This window comes from Budorcas taxicolor, chromosome 11 (assembly GCF_023091745.1).
Source record: "Budorcas taxicolor isolate Tak-1 chromosome 11, Takin1.1, whole genome shotgun sequence".
NCBI classification, from domain to species: domain Eukaryota; kingdom Metazoa; phylum Chordata; class Mammalia; order Artiodactyla; family Bovidae; genus Budorcas; species Budorcas taxicolor.
In genome coordinates, this window is record NC_068920.1 from 80,839,499 (window position 1) to 80,857,151 (window position 17,653).

Consider the following 17,653-nt stretch of genomic DNA (forward strand, 5'->3'; position numbering starts at 1 on the left):
CCTCTAGTCTTAACTAGAAACATTTGCAAATATATTTCTCTTTCCAGCCAGATTCTTGCTCCCAAGGTCTTCCTACAGAGAATTCATTATCTTTGTTCAGCAGTCATTGTACATTTCTACAACAAAATACACAAAAGAATGATCTTTTGAAAATGATAGATTGGAGGGATGGTTCACAAAGGACCTCTTTGGTTTACAAAGGATATGCTTCACAGTGTTCTAAAAGAGCATATTTTCTTTAGTATGTTCCAAATGATTTTAACTTTTCAGAAATTCGTCTTCTAGGTAAATAAAATTATCTTTTTCCCCCCCTTTGTCTGACATAGATGAGAATATCTTGATACTGAACCTCACAGCTCTAAGTCTGCCTCCATTATAACAGCAAGACTTCAGGCCGTGGAAGAAGTGACCCCAGGTAGGAGATCAGGAACTACCCTCACTGAGGCCACATCTCTATACTTCAGATACTTCACATCTCTAAAGTAAAGAAACGAATATGTCGTTTACTCTGAATAAGAGAGATGATATGGAGCATGGGTTGACATCATTTAGTAAGGAAGAAAATAAGGAGGACAAGTTTGAAGACGCCTATGAAATTATCCCTGCAGCAGCAACAATGGATGTAGTATCTTCTTTGGAAGAATGCACAACAGGATTGTATTTATTTCTAAATAACAGATTCTCTGATGCCATACATCTCATTTATCCATGGTCAAAAAACAGCATATACCATGCTCTAATCTATAGCATCCTTATGGTTGTCAAGGCCTTTTTGACTTTTGATCCACAGGATATAGAGATTGGGATGACTGCCACAAAGGAAGCTTTGAGAGTCTGTAACAATTTCCGAAGGAAATCTAGGATGATAAGTTTTTCTCGTCTAGTTAGCAGGCAGGGAATAAAGGCTATTAAAGAAGAGGAATTGCATGCAGAAGTCTGTTATGCTGAGTGTTTGATCTTGAAATCCACTGTAATGTTTATACAAGATGACAGTACGCTTAGTTTTCTTAAAAGCGGGATCAACATTGGGTTAAGTTACCAAATATACAAAGACTGTCAACACATATTAACACAGATACCTGATTACCAAAGCAAAACCTACAGACACCTGGTTGGAGGCATAAAATTTGGACTTGGAGTATTCAACTTGTTATTATCACTTGTGCCACCAAGGACACTTAAACTACTCAATGTTGTTGGATATTCTGGTGATAGAGAAGTAGGCTTGACTTTGCTTCATGAGAGTGCATCTGAATCCCATATAAATAATATCTTTAGTGTTTTGATTCTACTGTTTTATTACAATTATCTCTCCATAGCTTTTAGTGTTGAAAAGAACCATAGTTCTGCTGTGGAGAATCTCTTCCTAATCTACCTTCAGAAATTTCCAAACTGTGTCATACTTAAATTTTTTCATGCACGTTTTAGTATGCTGAAAGGATATTTTAAACATGCCCAGTTAACATTAGAGGAGTGCATTTTTATTCAGGATGAATGGAAGCAGCTTCATCACCTCTGTTACTGGGAACTTATGTGGTGCCACATGTTTCTGCTGGAATGGAAGCAGGCTTACCACTATGCTCATGCGCTGGTTCAAAACAGCAGGTGGTCCAAGTCAGTATATTCTTTCGCGAAAGCTTCCCTACTGGCCGTGCTTCCTCCTGATTTTGCGAAATCAGTAAGTGAGGACATGAGCTCTCTCTTCCTAAGCGTGGATAGCCTGAGAATCAGAATTTTAGGAACTTCTGTGCCGATAGAAAAGTTTGTTGCTGAGAAGGGTCAGCGCTATGCGACGACTGCAGGCTGGTTTACAGCACAGCCCATTCTGGAATTCATGTATGCCTGGAGTGGTTTCCGAGTCATAGGCAAAAAACTAGAGCTTATTTCAACCTGGCTATCAATCATTGACAAAGGAGAAGAACTTTTACAAGAAACTCCAAATAAAGAGTATGTCATAGATGACATAAGTTTATTAAATTTACTGAAAGGTCTGTGCCTGAAATACTTAGGCAAATATTCAATGGCTGAGTACTACTTTAGTCATGTCATTCAAAAGGAGAAATTGTTAAAATATGACCACTATTTGGTGCCATATTCTTACTATGAACTGGGAATTCTATACTATCTGAAACGAGATTATGCCAGTGCAATAAAAACCCTAGAAAACATAAAAAATTACAAAGACTATTCCATGGAAGCCCGATTACAGTTTAGGGCTCACATAGCCCTTGAACAAATAGCTAAAGAAAAAGTGATTTAAACACAAGTGTGGTTTTGTTTTTTTATGAGTGAAGTGTCTACTATCAGCTTGGTAATTAACAAGTAGAAAAATAATTTCTTTGTGGAAGAAATCCAAGAAGAGGCAACTGCTAAGAATCTGACCAGTAACAAGGAAGAAAGGAATTGGCCATTACTTTTTCCTCTTCCCTCCTCCATACCTATAAAATGGAATGTTTTAGACTGGCAAATGGAGTGATGCATATTCTTGACAAAGAAAAGGTAAATGATGTACATTTATTTTTATTTTTTAAATTTTAATTGGAGGCTAATTACTTTACAATATTGTAGTGGTTTTTGCCATACATTAACATGAATCAGCCATGGGTGTATATGTGTCCCCCATCCTGAAGCCCCCTTCCACCTCCCTCCCCATCCCATCCCTCTCCTCAGGGTCATCCCAGTGCACCAGCCCTGAGTGTCCCATCTCATGCGTTGAACCTAGACTGGCAATCTGTTTCACATATGGTAATATACACGTTTCAATGCTATTCTCTCAAATCATCCCTCCCTCACCTTCTAGAGTCCAAAAGTCTGTTCTTTACATCTGTGTCTCTTGCTGTCTTGCATATAGGGTCATCATTACCATCTTTCTAAATTCCGTATATATGCGTTAGTATACTGTATTCGTGTTTTTCTTTTTGACTTACTTCACTCTATATAGTAGGCTCCAGTTTCATCCACCTCATTAGAACTGATCCAAATGTGTTCTCTTTAATAGCTGAGTAATATTCCATTGTGTATATGTACCACAGCTTTCTTATCCATTCGTCTGCCAGAGGACATACAGGTTGCTTTCATGTTCTAGCTATTGTAAACAGTGCTGCAATGAACATTGGGGTACATGTGTCTCTTTCAATTCTGGTTTCCTCATTGTGTATGCCCAGCAGTGGGATTGCTGGGTCATATGGCAGTTCTATTTCCAGTTTTTTAAGGAATCTCCACACTGTTCTACAGTGGCTATATTAGTTTGCATTCCCACCAACAGTGTAAGAGGGTCCCCTTTCTCCACACCCTCTCCAGCATTTATTGCTTGTAGACTTTTAGATAGCAGTCATTCTGACAGGCATGAAATGTTACCTCCTTGTGGTTTTGATTTGCATTTCTCTGATAATGAGTGATGTTGAGCATCTTTTCATGTGTTTGTTAGCCATCTATATGTCTTCTTTGGAGAAATGTCTGTTTACTTCCTTGGCCCGTTTTTTTGATTGGGTTGATTATTTTTCTGGAATTGAGCTGCAGGAGTTGCTTGTATATTTTTGAGATTAGTTGTTTGTCAGTTGCTTCATTTGCTATTATTTTCTCCCATTCTGAAGGCTGTCTTTTCACCTTGCTTATACTTTCCTTTGTTGTGCAGAAGCTTTTAATTTTAATTAGGTCCCATTTGTTTATTTTTGCTTTTATTTCCAATATTCTGGGAGGTGGGTCATAGAGGATCCTGCTGTGATTTATGTCGGAGAGTGTTTTGCCTATGTTCCCCTCTAGGAGTTTTATAGTTTCTGGTCTTACATTTAGATCTTTAATCCGTTTTGAGTTTATTTTTGTGTATGGTGTTAGAAACTGTTCTAGTTTCATTCTTTTACAAGTGGTTGACCAGTTTTCCCAGCACCACTTGTTAAAGAGATTGTCTTTTCTCTATTATATTCTTGCCTCCTTTGTCAAACATAAGGTGTCCGTAGGTGCGTGGATTTATCTCTGGGCTTTCTATTTTGTTCCATTGATCTATATTTCTGTCTTTGTGCCAGTACCATACTGTCTTGATGACTGTAGCTTTGTGGTAGAGCCTGAAGTCAGGCAGGTTGATTCCTCCAGTTCCATTCTTCTTTCTCAAGATTGCTTTGGCTATTCGAGGTTTTTTACAAATACAAATTGTGAAATTATTTGTTCTAGCTCTGTGAAAAGTACTGTTGGTAGCTTGATAGGGATTGCATTGAATCTGTATATTGCTTTGGGTAGTATACTCATTTTCACTATATTGATTCTTCCGATCCATGAACATGGTATATTTCTCCATCCATTAGTGTCCTCTTTGATTTCTTTCACTAGTGTTTTATAGTTTTCTATATATAGGTCTTTAGTTTCTTTAGGTAGATATATTCCTAAGTATTTTATTCTTTTCATTGCAATGGTGAATGGAATTGTTTCCTTAATTTCTCTATTTTCTCATTATTAGTGTGTAGGAATGCAAGGGATTTCTGTGTGTTGATTTTATATCCTGCAACTTTACTATATTCATTGATCAGCTCTAGTAATTTTCTGGTGGAGTCTTTAGGGTTTTCTGTGTAGAGGATCATGCCATCTGCAAACAGTGAGAGCTTTACTTCTTCTTTTCCAATTTGGATTCCTTTTATTTCTTTTTCTGCTCTGATTGCCATGGCCAAAACTTCCAAAACTATGTTGAAAAGCAGTGGTGAGAGTGGGCACCCTTGTCTTGTTCCTGACTTTAGGGGAAATGCTTTCAATTTTTCACCATTGAGGATAATGTTTGCTGTGGGTTTCTCGTATATAGCTTTTATTATGTTGAGGTATGTTCCTTCTATTCCTGCTTTCTGGAGAGTTTTAATCATAAATGGATGTTGAATTTTGTCAAAGGCTTTCTCTGCATCTATTGAGATAATCATATGGCTTTTATTTTTCAATTTGTTAATGTGGTATATTACATTGATTGATTTGCGGATATTGAAGAATCCTTGCATCCCTGGGATAAAGCCCACTTGTTCGTGATGTATGATCTTTTTAACATGTTGTTGGGTTCTGTTTGCTAGAATTTTTTTTAGGGTTTTTGCATCTATGTTCATCAGTGATACTGGCCTGTAGTTTTCTTTTTGTGTGGCATCTTTGTCTGATTTTGATATTAGGGTGATGGTGGCCTCATAGAATGAGTTTGAAAGTTTACCGTCCTCTGCAATTTTCTGGAAGAGTTTGAGTAGGATAGTTAGCTCTTCTCTAAATTTTTTGGTAGTATTCAGCTGTGAAGCCGTCTGGTCCTGGGCTTTTGTTTGTTGGAAGATTTCTGATTGTGGTTTCGATTTCTGTGCTTGTGATATATCTGTTAAGATTTTCTATTTCTTCCTGGCTCAGTTTTGGAAAGTTACACTTTTCTAAGAATTTGTCCATTTCTTCCAAGTTGTCCATTTTATTGGCGTATAGTTGCTGATAGTAGTCTCTTATGATCCTTTGTATTTCTGTATTGTCTGTTGTGATTTCTCCATTTTCATTTCTAATTTTGTTGATTTGATTCTTCTCCCTTTGTTTCTTGATGTGTCTGGCTAATGGTTTGTCTATTTTATTTATCTTCTCAAAGAACCAGCTTTTAGCTTTGTTGATTTTTGCTACAGTCTCTGTTGTTTCTTTTGCATTTTTTTCTGCCCTAATTTTTGTGATTTCTTTCCTTCTACTAACCCTGGGGTTCTTCATTTCTTCCTTTTCTAGTTGCTTTAGGTTTAGAGTTAGGTTATTTATTTGATTTCTCTCCTGTTTCTTGAGGTAGGTTTGTATTGCTATGAACCTTCCCCTTAGCACTGCTTTTACTGAATCCTGTAGGTTTTGGGTTGTTGTGTTTTCATTTTCATTCATTTCTATGCATATTTTGATTTCTTCTGTGATTTGTTGGTTATTCAGAAGTGTGTTGTTTAGCCTCCATATGTTTGTATTTTTAGTAGTTTTTTTCGTGTAGTTGACATCTAATCTTATCACATTGTGATCAGAAAGGATGCTTGAGATGATGTCATTTTTTAAAAATTTACCAAGGCTAGATTTATGGCCCAGGATACGATCTATCTTGGAGAAGATTCCGTGTGCACTTGAGAAAAAGGTGAAATTCATTGTTGTTTTAGGGTGAAATGTCCTATAGACATCAATTAGGTCTAATTGGTCCATTGTACCATTTAAAGTTTGTGTTTCCTTGCTAATTTTCTGTTTAGTTGATCTATCCATAGATGTGAGTGGGGTATTAAAGTCTCCCAGTATTATTGTGTTACTGTTTATTTCCCCTTTCATATTGTTAGCATTTGCCTTACATAATGCAGTGCTCCTATGTTGGGTGCATATATATTTATAATTGTTATAGCTTCTTTTTAGATGGATCCTTTGATCGTTATGTAGTGTCCTTCTTTGTCTTTTTTCACGGACTTTATTTCAAAGTCTATTTTATCTGATATGAGTATTGCTACGCCTGCTTTCTTTTGGTCTCCATTTGAGTGAAATATCTTTTTGCAGCCCTTCACTTTCAATCTGTGTATGTCCCTAGGTTTGAGGTGGGTCTCTTGTAGACAGCATATATAGGGGTCTTGTTTTTGTATCCATTCAACCAATCTTTGTCTTTTGGTTGGGGCATTCAACTCATTTACATTTAAGGTAATTATTGATAAGTATGATCCCGTTGCCATTTACTTTGTTGTTTTGGGTTTGAGTTTATAAACCTTTTCTGTGTTTCCTGTCTAGAGAAGATCCTTTAGCAGTTGTTGAAGAGCTGGTTTGGTGGTGCTGAATTCTCTCAGCTTTTGCTTGTCTGTAAAGCTTTTGACTTTTCCTTCATATTTGAATGAGATCCTTGCTGGGTACAGTAATCTGGGTTGTAGATTTTTCTCTTTCATCACTTAAAGTATGTCCTGCCATTCCTTTCTGGCTTGAAGAGTTATTATTGAAAGATAAGCTGTTATCCTTATGGAGATCCCCATGTGGGTTATTTGTTGTTTTTCCCTTGCTGCTTTTAATATTTGTTCTTTGTGTTTGATCTTTGTTAATTTGATTAATATGTGTCTTGGGGTGTTTTGCCTTGGGTTTATCCTGTTTGAGACTCTCTGGGTTTCTTGGACCTTGGTGGCTATTTCCTTCCCCATTTTAGGGATGTTTTCAACTGTTATCTCCTCAAGTATTTTCTCATGGCCTTTCTCTTTGTCTTCTTTTTCTGGGACTCCTATGATTCGAATGTTGGGGTGTTTACCATTGTCCCAGAGGTCTCTGAGGTTGTCTCATTTCTTTTTCCCTCTCTGCTTCATTTATTTCCACCATTCTATCTTCCACCTCACTTATCCTATCTTCTGCCTCAGTTATTCTACTGTTGGTTCCCTCCAGAGTGCTTTTGATCTCAGTTATTGCATTATTCATTATTAATTGACTCTTTTTTATTTTTTCTAGGTCCTTGTTAAACTTTTCTTGGATATTCTCAATCCTTGTCTCCAGACTATTTATCTGTAACTCCATTCTGTTTTCAATTTTTGGATCATTTTTACTATCATTATTCTGAATTCTTTGTCAGGTAGACTCCCTATCTCCTCCTCTTTTGTTTGGTTTGGTGTGCTTTTATCATGTTCCTTTACCTGCTGAATATTTCTCTGCCTTTTCATCTTATTTAGGTTGCTGTGTTTGGGGTGGCCTTTCTGTATGGTGGAAGTTTGTGGTTCCTCTTTATTGTGCACATTCCTCCTTGTGGGTGGGGTTGGCCAAGTGGCTTTCAAGGTTTCATGGTTAGGGATGCTTGTGTCAGTGTTCTGGTGGGTGGAGCTGGATCTCTTCTCTCTGGTGTGCAATGAAGTGTCCAGTAGTGAGTTTTGAGGTGTCTATGGGTTTGGTGTGACTTTTGGCCACCTATATTTTTGTGCTTAGGGTTATGTTCCTTTTTTGTTGGAGAACTAGCTTGGTATGTCTTGCTCTTAAACTTGTTGGTTCTTGGGTGGAGCTTGGTTTCTGTGTAGGTATGGAGGCTTTTGGATGAGCTCTTGTCAATTGTTGGTCCCTGGAGTCAGGAGTTTTCTGGTGTTCTCAAGTTTTGGATTTAGGCCTCCTGCCTCTGGCTTTCAGTCTTATTCTTATAGTAGCCTTAAGACTTCTCCATCCATACAACACTGATGATAAAACATCTAGGTTAATGGTGAAAAGATTCTCAGTGAGGGAATCCCAGAGAGGTTCACAGAGTTACATGAAGAAGAAAAGAGGGAGGTGGGAGATAGAGGTGACCAGGAGGAGAAGAGGGGGAATCAAAAGGGGAGAGAGCAGTCTAGCCAGTAATCAATTCCCTACTTGCTCTCCACAGTCTGGAACACTCAGAGAGGTTCACAGAGTTCCTTAGAGTAGAAAACAGGAAGGAAGGAGATAGAGGTGACCAAGAGGAGAGGAGGAAGAGTCAAAAGGAGAGAAACCAGTCTAGCCTGTGATCAGTTCCCTAAGTTTTCTCCACAGCCCGGAACACCCAAAGAGAGTCACAGAGTTAAGTAGAGAAGAGAAGGGGGAGGGAGGAGATAGAGGTGATCTGGGGGAGAAAAAGGAAAGTCAAAAAGGGAGAGAGCAATCTACACAGTAATCACACTCCTAAGTAAAAATGGATACTGAAGATTGGATTCTTAAAGGTACAGAATTGATAACAAATACCAAAAAGTAAAGATTAAAAATCTAGAGTAGAGGTTAGACTCTCAAAAATACAATATTAACAAAACATAACAATCACAAGTTATATACAAAAATATGAAATTTGCTTTAAAAATAGGGTCTTTTTTCTCAAGGTAATCGTAGGTTTTAAAAATGAAAAAGGAGTAATAACTTAAAAATTAAAAAATTATAATAGTAAAATATATCTAGGAATTTCTCTGGAGCTGTTGAGGGCAGTGTACGGTCAGTTCAGTTTCAGATAGTTCCTTGTTCCACCTTCTACTTCTCAAGGTCTATAGGTCCCTTCCAATGTAGCCAGTGGAAGGCTACATAAAACCCAGGGTTTAATGTAGGGTTTTAGTCTGTTGCACCTGCCCCTTCCAAAACCGTTCCCTCTTTGTTTACTTTGGTTTCCTCTGTTTGCAAGTCTCTTCAGTGTCTCACTTCCGCCCTGACACAAGCGGGTGGAGGTGGTCATTTATTTAGGCTCACTTGTTCGATTGTGCTGTGGGGAGGGAGGAACACTGCAAACAAATATCACTGGCATGTGTGGGGAGTGCTCACAGTATCTGGGGCACACTGGGTTTGCCCCCGCTCACAGCATGTGTGCTTTCCTGGTCTACACTGCTCAGGCTCCAGGTTACTCTGCAGGGGAACTGTCTAAGCGAGCCCTGGGTTGCATGCACTTCCCAGGTCTAAGGTTCAGGTTCTTGGGTACTCCACAAAGGCACAAACTTGGTTGGGCCTTCGTTTTGTGCCCTTCCCAGGTCTGAGCAGCTCAGGCCACCAGGTGCTTGGTGAGCACACTCTCCCCAGGTGGGGCAGTGTGTCTTATCACCTCCCCGGTCCCAGTTGCTGGGTTTCCTGGGTGTGCAGTGGGAGCGCTGTCTCAGGTGTGCCGTGTGTCTCCTCTGGGGATTTGATCTCTGGCTGCAACCCTCCTGGTGGATGTCAACCGTCCAGGATCCCAGGAAGACTTAATTAGCACCTGGGAGCTTGCTTGCAGTTTAGTAGAGGATGCCATCTCTGGGACCGACTTTGCCCCTTGCCTTCTGGCTCTGGCTGTGACCCACCTGCCTCCCTGCTTCCGGCGGGGGATGGCCCGGTCTGCTGCCAGCTAGCTCTCCTCTGGTATTTGCTCAGTCCTCTGTCCTGTGAGCAGGGCCGGCAGTGCCTTAGTAGGTTAGAGCTTTTCATGGGAAAGTTCTCTCTCTCTCTTTTCTCTCGTTTTCTTTTTTCCTCTCTCTCTCTGGCTATCCCACAGTTTGGGTTGCTATCTCACATTAGCTCCCTCAGATTGTCCTCAGGGCGTTCAGGCCCGGTCCTAAGCAGTGCAGCCTGTGCCTCCCTGTTCAGCCCCTGCTTGCTGGTGGCGGTAAGTGAGTGTCTGGGCTATTTCTCCTCTGGGAGTTGCAGTTAGGCGCGTAATCTGTAGGTTTTATTTATTTATTTTTTGCTCCCGGTTATGTTGCCCTCTGAGATTCCAAAACTACCCACAGACCCGCTGTTGAGAGGGTTTCCTGGTGTTTGGAAACTTCTCCTCTTTTAAGTCTCCCTCTCCAGGATGGGTATCTGTCCCTAACTCTTTTGTCTCTTTTTTTATCTTTTATATTTTGTCCTACCTCCTTTTGAAGACAATAGGCTGCCTTTCTGGGTGCCTGGTGTCCTCCACCAGCATTCAGAAGTTGTTTTGTGATATTTGCTCAGCGTTCAAATGATCTTTTGATGAATTTGTGGGGGAGAAAGTGGTCTCCCTGACCTATTCCTCCTCCATCTTCTAACTCCATGATGTACATTTTAAAACATACTGGCTCTCTTATAAGTAATGAATTTACCAATTAAATTAGGCAACATTTTTGAAAAGAAAAAAATATTTTTTCAACATCTCACTGAATAATGTAGATAGCTCTCAAATAAAATAGGGGAAGTAGCTATACCAGGAATCCCAGTGCCCTGTAAATGTTTTTATTTAATTATTAAAGAAAGAAAAAAGACTTTAAGATCTTATTGACATTTCAAAACAATGATGTACTGAATAGCATAGACTCTTGAATGGTTTTCCCATGTACACAATTCTTTTTGTTGGTTTTTTATACCAGAGACAATATCTTCCCCTGTGTGATCAGTGCCGTATTTTATCCTTTTTCATTAGGAAGCTCGAATATGGGCCTATAATTGCCACAAAATAGGGAAGAAAGAGGCCTCCCTTCCACACACACATAAACCTTCTGAAAATAATTGAAGGAGGACAAGAGGATAAATTCACTGGATAGAAAAAAAGAAAAGACTAGGTTGTTTGAGGAAGAGTTTGGTTACTGCATAGCCTCTCTTTAGTTGCCCTCCATAAGGTATAAGTCCTCTGAAGGTCAGCTTTTCCACATCATTAAGCCACTTGATTCTAAGCTGTTGTCACTGTTCATAAGCTACACTGAGAGTAAACAGCAGCTGTAGGAATGGGGCTTCTTATGGTTTTACCTGCTTTAAGGATAAAATCCTAACTTCCAAAATATTATATCTGACTGAGTATATCCTTCTTGCAGTTACCCTTGGAGACAGAATTTGCTGGGAGAGTTTAGTTTGCTAGAACACGTGGGTGAAACACATTAACTTAGTACTTTGGGTATCCAGACAACCAACTGGAGCACAATGGGAAACTGGTATTTTAGAACACTTACTTTGAAAAGCATGTTCCTCACTAACTAAAAATAGGCTTTTAAGTGACAAATTATACTTGAGTTATTCCCTATTATTTAATTAGTATGATACAGTGGTTAAGAGGGCAGGCTTCGACCTGACTGCCTGGGTTTGTATTCTAGCTCTGTCACTAACTAGCTATGTGACCTTGAGCTTTTGTGCCTCAGTTTCGTTAGCTATAAAATAAGGATAATGATTTATATGTTCATTAAAATTGAGTTAATAGCATTTTTATTGTTACTACTGCTACTGTTAGTAAGGATAGTAACACACTGTAGTCTTCAGTGCAGTGGATTTAAATTACTTTCTTGAAAAAAGCAAAGGTCCCTTTGTTACCTGCTTTGCCAATTTAAAATTTGACCTGTCAATTTGCTTTTTCTGTTCTTAGTTTATCTTAGTCCCTTATGAAGTAAGTAACTCTTTGCTTAAATTATGGTTTTCTGTTTTGTCCCAGCTTTTCCCAAAGAACAGCAAATTTATTAATTGGCTAAACAAATCTATGCTGAATGCCTGTTATATGCAGGCATTGAACAAGGTACTGAGAATATAAAGATAAAACAGGCTCTCTCTCTTGGGGATTTTATTAGGGAGATAAACTAGAAAACGATTTTGTTGGGGTGGAAACACTTGAAACAGTTGTTTAAACAGAAAGGAGTTTATTTGTCCCAAATAAAATAAATAGAAAGGTAGGTAGTTCAGGTCTGCTGTGGATCTTTTTCTTTCTTTTATCTTTCTGTGTGGCATGAGGCTCTTATGTATATCTCCTTGGTGCAAAGTGGCTACCGCATGTGCAGGCGGGCTGGAGGAGAAATGATCAAAGGATCAAAAAGGTTTTCGCCTCCTTAGGAGAATTTTCTGTTTTATTTTGGAAGGGCTTTCTTAGGTACTTGAGTGTATGTCTCACTGGCCAGAAGTATTCCTGTGGTCACTTTTACTGTCATGGGAAGCTGAAGATTTTTAGCTTTCAAGCCTCATTAGGAGGTTGTGGGAAAGGATTGTTAAATGAATCAACCTACAGTAACTGCCAAAATATAAATGTGAATAACAACAAGCTATAAAATGGTATCAGAGGACACAGTTGAAAAGGGGCAGATGACAATGAGCTCTTGAAATCACCTGGAGAAGTCTATGGAGATCCAACTGGAAATCCTGCAACTGGCATTTCCTTGACATTGCTACCCACAGTCCTGGTTCTGGCCTTTAACTGGCCCAACAATTGACTAGACACATTGAGACTGATTCTCACCAAACTCACAAGAGATTAAGGTATAATAATTTACTCTGCTAATTTATTCATTTATCAGTAGAGACTATTCCAGAGTCAAAACTGAAATTTCCTATAGGAATTAGGCAGGAAATGTTAAACATATGAATCAGCCAAGTGCGTAAAATAGTAAAACTGGTGGAAACTAGTTGTAAAGAAGAGAGAAAACCTATCTGAAGGCTTTCAAATTAAAAGACAAAATTTAGGGACCTCCCTGGTGGTCCAGTGGTTAAGACTGCCACGTTTCCAGTGCAGAGGGCATGGGTTTAATCCTTGGCCAAGGAAGTAAGATCCCACGTGCCACATGGCACGGCCAAAGGAGCAGAGAATGTGAAAGAAGGGATATCAACTGGGGATGAGAGGCTCCAGGGGGAACAAGGGTATAAGTTGACCAGGGAAAGGAAAAGCCACACCCTCTGAACTCACTGAGGACAAGATACAGGAGAGGGCCTGTTTGAGAACTTGTGTAGGTAATGGGTTGCCCCTTGGCCAGACATCCTGGAATGTGAAGTCAAGTGGGCCTTAGAAAGCATCACTACGAACAAAGCTAGTGGAGGTGATGGAATTCCAGTTGAGCTATTTCAAATCCTGAAAGATGATGCTGTGAAAATGCTGCACTCAATATGCCAGCAAATTGGGAAAACTCAGCAGTGGCCACAGGACTGGAAAAGGTCAGTTTTCATTCCAATCCCAAAGAAAGGCAATGCCAAAGAATGCTCAAGTTCAGTTCAGTTCAGTCGCCCAGTCGTGTCTGACTGTGCGACCCCATGAATCGCAGCGGCCAGGCCTCCCTGTCCATCACCAACTCCCAGAGTTCACTCAGACTCACGTCCATCGAGTCCATAATGCCATCCAGCCATCTCATCCTTTGTCGTCCCCTTCTCCTCCTGCCCCCAATCCCTCCCAGCATCAGAGTCTTTTCCAGTGAGTCAACTCTTCACATGAGGTGGCCAAAGTACTTGGAGTTTCAGCTTTAGCATCATTCCCTCCAAAGAAGTCCCAGGGCTGATCTCCTTCAGAATGGACTGTTTGGATCTCCTTGCAGTCCAAGGGACTCTCAAGAGTCTTCTCCAACACCACAGTTCAAAACCATCAATTCTTCGGTGCTCAGCCTTCTTCACAGTCCAACTCTCACATCCATACATGACCACACGGAAAACCGTAGCCTTGACTAGATGGACCTTAGTTGGCAAAGTAATGTCTCTGCTTTTGAATATGCTTTGTAGGTTGGTCATAACTTTCCTTCCAAGGAGTAAGTGTCTTTTAATTTCATGGCTGCAGTCACCATCTGCAGTGATTTTGGAGCCCCCCAAAATAAAGTCTGACACTGTTTCCACTGTTTCCCCATCTATTTCCCATGAAGTGATGGGACCGGATGCCATGATCTTCGTTTTCTGAAGGTTGAGCTTTAAGCCAACTTTTTCGCTCTCCTCTTTCACTTTCATCAATAGGCTTTTTAGTTCCTCTTCACTTTCTGCCATAAGGGTGGTGTCATCTGCATATCTGAGGTTATTGACGTTCAAGTTGGTTTTAGAAAAGGCAGAGGAACCAGAGATCAAATTGCCAACATTCACTGGATCATCAAAAAGCAAGAGAGTTCCAGGAAAACATCTTTTTCTGCTTTATTGACTATGCCAAAGCCTTTGACCATGTGGATCACAATAAACTGTGGAAAATTCTGAAAGAGATGGGAATACCAGACCACCTGACCTGCCTCTTGAGAAATCTGTATGCAGGTCAGGAAGCAACAGTTAGAACTGGACATGGAACAACAGACTGGTTCCAAATAGGAAAAGGAGTACGTCAAAGCTGTATATTGTCACCCTGCTTATTTCTATGCAGAGTACATCATGAGAAACACTGGACTGGAAGAAACACAAGCTGGAATCAAGATTGCTGGGAAAAATATCAATAACCTCAGATATGCAAATGACACCACCCTTATGGCAGAAACTGAAGAGGAACTAAAAAGCCTCTTGATGAAAGTGAAAGAGGAGAGTGAAAAAGTTGGCTTAAAGCTCAACATTCAGAAAATGAAGATCATGGCATCCGGTCCCATCACTTCATGGGAAATAGATGGGGAAACAGTGGAAACAGTGTCAGACTTTATTTTTGGGGGCTCCAAAATCACTGCAGATGGTGATTGCAGCCATGAAATTAAAAGACACTTACTCCTTGGAAGAAAAGTTATGACCAACCTAGATAGCATATTCAAAAGCAGAGACATTACTTTGCTGACTAAGGTCCGTCTGGTCAAGGCTATCATTTTTCCTGTGGTCATGTATGGATGTGAGAGTTGGACTGTGAAGAAGGCTGAGCACCGAAGAATTGATGGTTTTGAACTGTGGTGTTGGAGAAGACTCTTGAGAGTCCCTTGGACTGCAAGGAGATCCAACCAGTCCATTCTGAAGGTGATCAGCCCTGGGATTTCTTTGGAAGGAATGATGCTAAAGCTGAAACTCCAGTACTTTGGCCACCTCATGCGAAGAGTTGACTCATTGGAAAAGACTCTGATGCTGGGATGGATTGGGGGCAGGAGGAGAAGGGGACGACAGATGGCTGGATGGCATCACTGACTCGATGGACGTGAATCTGAGTGGACTCCGGGAGTTGGTGATGGACAGGGAGGCCTGGTGTGCTGCGATTCATGGGGTCTCAAAGAGTCAGACACGACTGAGTGACTGAACTGAACTGAACTGTAGATAATGGGCTGGGTTCAGTTTGCTAGAAGTCATTGATTTGTATCAGCAAATCTGGTAATGAGCCTTTAGTTAGGAGACTAAAGGGAGAGGGGAGAGAAGGGAGGGAGGTGGCCCTGTCTCCTCATGGCTTTAAAGGGGCTAACTTGAAGTGTAAGCTTGAGGCTAGCAACTACCTGTAGAATTTTATATATATAAAATAGAGGCCAAAGTCTTTCATTCTGCAATATAGACAGTAGGCATAAAATGCACATGACCCATTGTCACAAATATCTCTTTGGGGCTGAGTTTTTACGAATTCAAATATTTTCCTTCACATTACAATAACATTAATAATTGCTATTTATATTAGTTCTTTGTAGATTTATAGAGGACTTAGAGGTTAGATTCCTGAAGATCTGAAAAAGGGATGGTAAAGTGTCTGCCTGCAATGTGGGAGACCCGGGTTCGATTCCTGGTTCGGGAAGATCCCCTGGAGAAGGAAATGACAATCCACTCCAGCACTCTTGCCTAGAGAACCCCATGGACGGAGGAACTTGATAGGCTATAGTGCATGGGGTCGCAAAGAGTTGGACACGACTGAGCGGCTTCACTCTCACTTTAGAGGTTAGATTAAATTTTATAGATTAGATGGCAAAATCTTATCTACAAAAGCTACCTTAATATCATGAGCCAATCATTCAATGAGTGAAGGTTGAAGTAAAGTTGCTCGTTGTGTCTGACTCTTTGTGATCCCATGGTTTACCAGGCTTCTCTGTCCATGGGATTTTCCAGGCAAGAGTACTGGAGTCGGTTGCCATTTCCTTCTCCAGGGGATCTTCCTGACCCAGGAATCGGACCCAGGACTCCTGCATTGCAGGCAGACGCTTACTGTCTGAGGCACCAGGGAAACCTGAGTGAAGGTTTGGGTAAGGATTATTTGACATGATAACATTAGAAACAATACACTTCAAGGATTATATGGAACTCAAATCCCAAGTTGTGAGGGAAAAACTGGTTAACTGTTGGTGTTTCCTGTATTGTTTGACAGTCCTCTAACTCGGTTTTTTTAAATCTGCATTTTCAGATTTGGAGCTCAAAATTTACCACCTTGCACCATTTTTCATGATCATAGTCTGGAAAAATTCTGGGCCATTCCAGAAGCCAACTAAGTACATGACCACAGATTTGTGATGGAAGCAAGTCCCTTGCTCTTTTCTATGTGGGCGTTAATTCAGCCCTATCCTAGGCTTTTCTTTCCAGCTTCTGTACCCCACTCAGTTCAGTTCAATTGCTCAGTCATGTCCAGCTCTTTGTGACCTCATGAACCACAGCATGCCAGGCCTCCCTGTCCATCAGCAACTCCTGGAGTCCACCCAAACCCATGTCCATTGTCGGTGATGGCATCTAACCATCTCATCCTCTGTCGTCCCCTTCTTCTCCTGCCCTCAGTCTTTCCCAGCATCAGGGTCTTTTCCAATGAGTCGGCTCTTCGCATCAGGTGAACTGAAGTGAAGTGAAGTTGCTCAGTCGTGTCCGACTCTGCAACCACATGGACTGTAGCCTACCAGGCTCCTCTGTCCCTGGGATTCCCCAGGCAGGAATACTGGAGTGGGTTGCCATTTCCTTCTCTAGGAGATCTTCCCAACCCAGGGATCAAACCCGGGTCTCCCATATTGCAGGCGGACGCTTTACCATCTGAGCCATCAGGAAAGCTCTTAAGTTTCAGCTTCAATATCAGTCCCTCCAATGAACACCCAGGACTGATCTCCTTTAGAATGGACTGGTTGGATCTCCTTGCAGTCCAAGGGACTCTCAAGAGTCTTTTCCAACACCACAGTTCAAAAGCATCAATTCTTCAGTGCTCAGCTTTCTTTATAGTCCAACTTCACATCCATACATGACCACAGGAAAAACCGTAGCCTTGACTAGACGGACCTTTGTTGACAAAGTAATAGCTCTGCTTTTTAATATGCTGTCTAGGTTGGTCATAAATGGCAACCCACTCCAGTACTCTTGCCTAGAAAATCCCATAGATGGAGGAGCTTGGTGCAGGCTACTGTCCATGGGGTCACAGAGTCAGGCACGACTGAGCGACTTCACTTTCTTTCTTCTTTCTTTCTAGGTTGATCATACCTTTCCTTCCAAGGAGCAAGCATCTTAATTGCATGGCTGCAATCACCATCTGCAGTGATTTTGGAGCCCCCAGAAATGAAGTCTGACACTGTTTCCACTGTTTCCCCATGAAGTGATGGGACCAGATGCCATGATCTTCGTTTTCTGAATGTTGAGCTTTAAGCCAACTTTTTCACTCTCCTCTTTCACTTTCATCAAGAGGCTTTTTAGTTCCTCTTCACTTTCTGCCATAAGGGTG

General features: G+C 40.8%; 1 protein-coding gene across 1 annotated transcript; it reads left to right on the forward strand.

Moving 5' to 3' along the window:
• Positions 1-496: 496 nt before the first annotated feature.
• Positions 497-2,260, forward strand: LOC128056895 (tetratricopeptide repeat protein 39B-like). The gene has a single exon (XM_052649716.1). The coding sequence runs from the start codon at positions 497-499 to the stop codon at positions 2,258-2,260; it is 1,764 nt and encodes a 587-aa protein (XP_052505676.1).
• Positions 2,261-17,653: the final 15,393 nt, after the last annotated feature.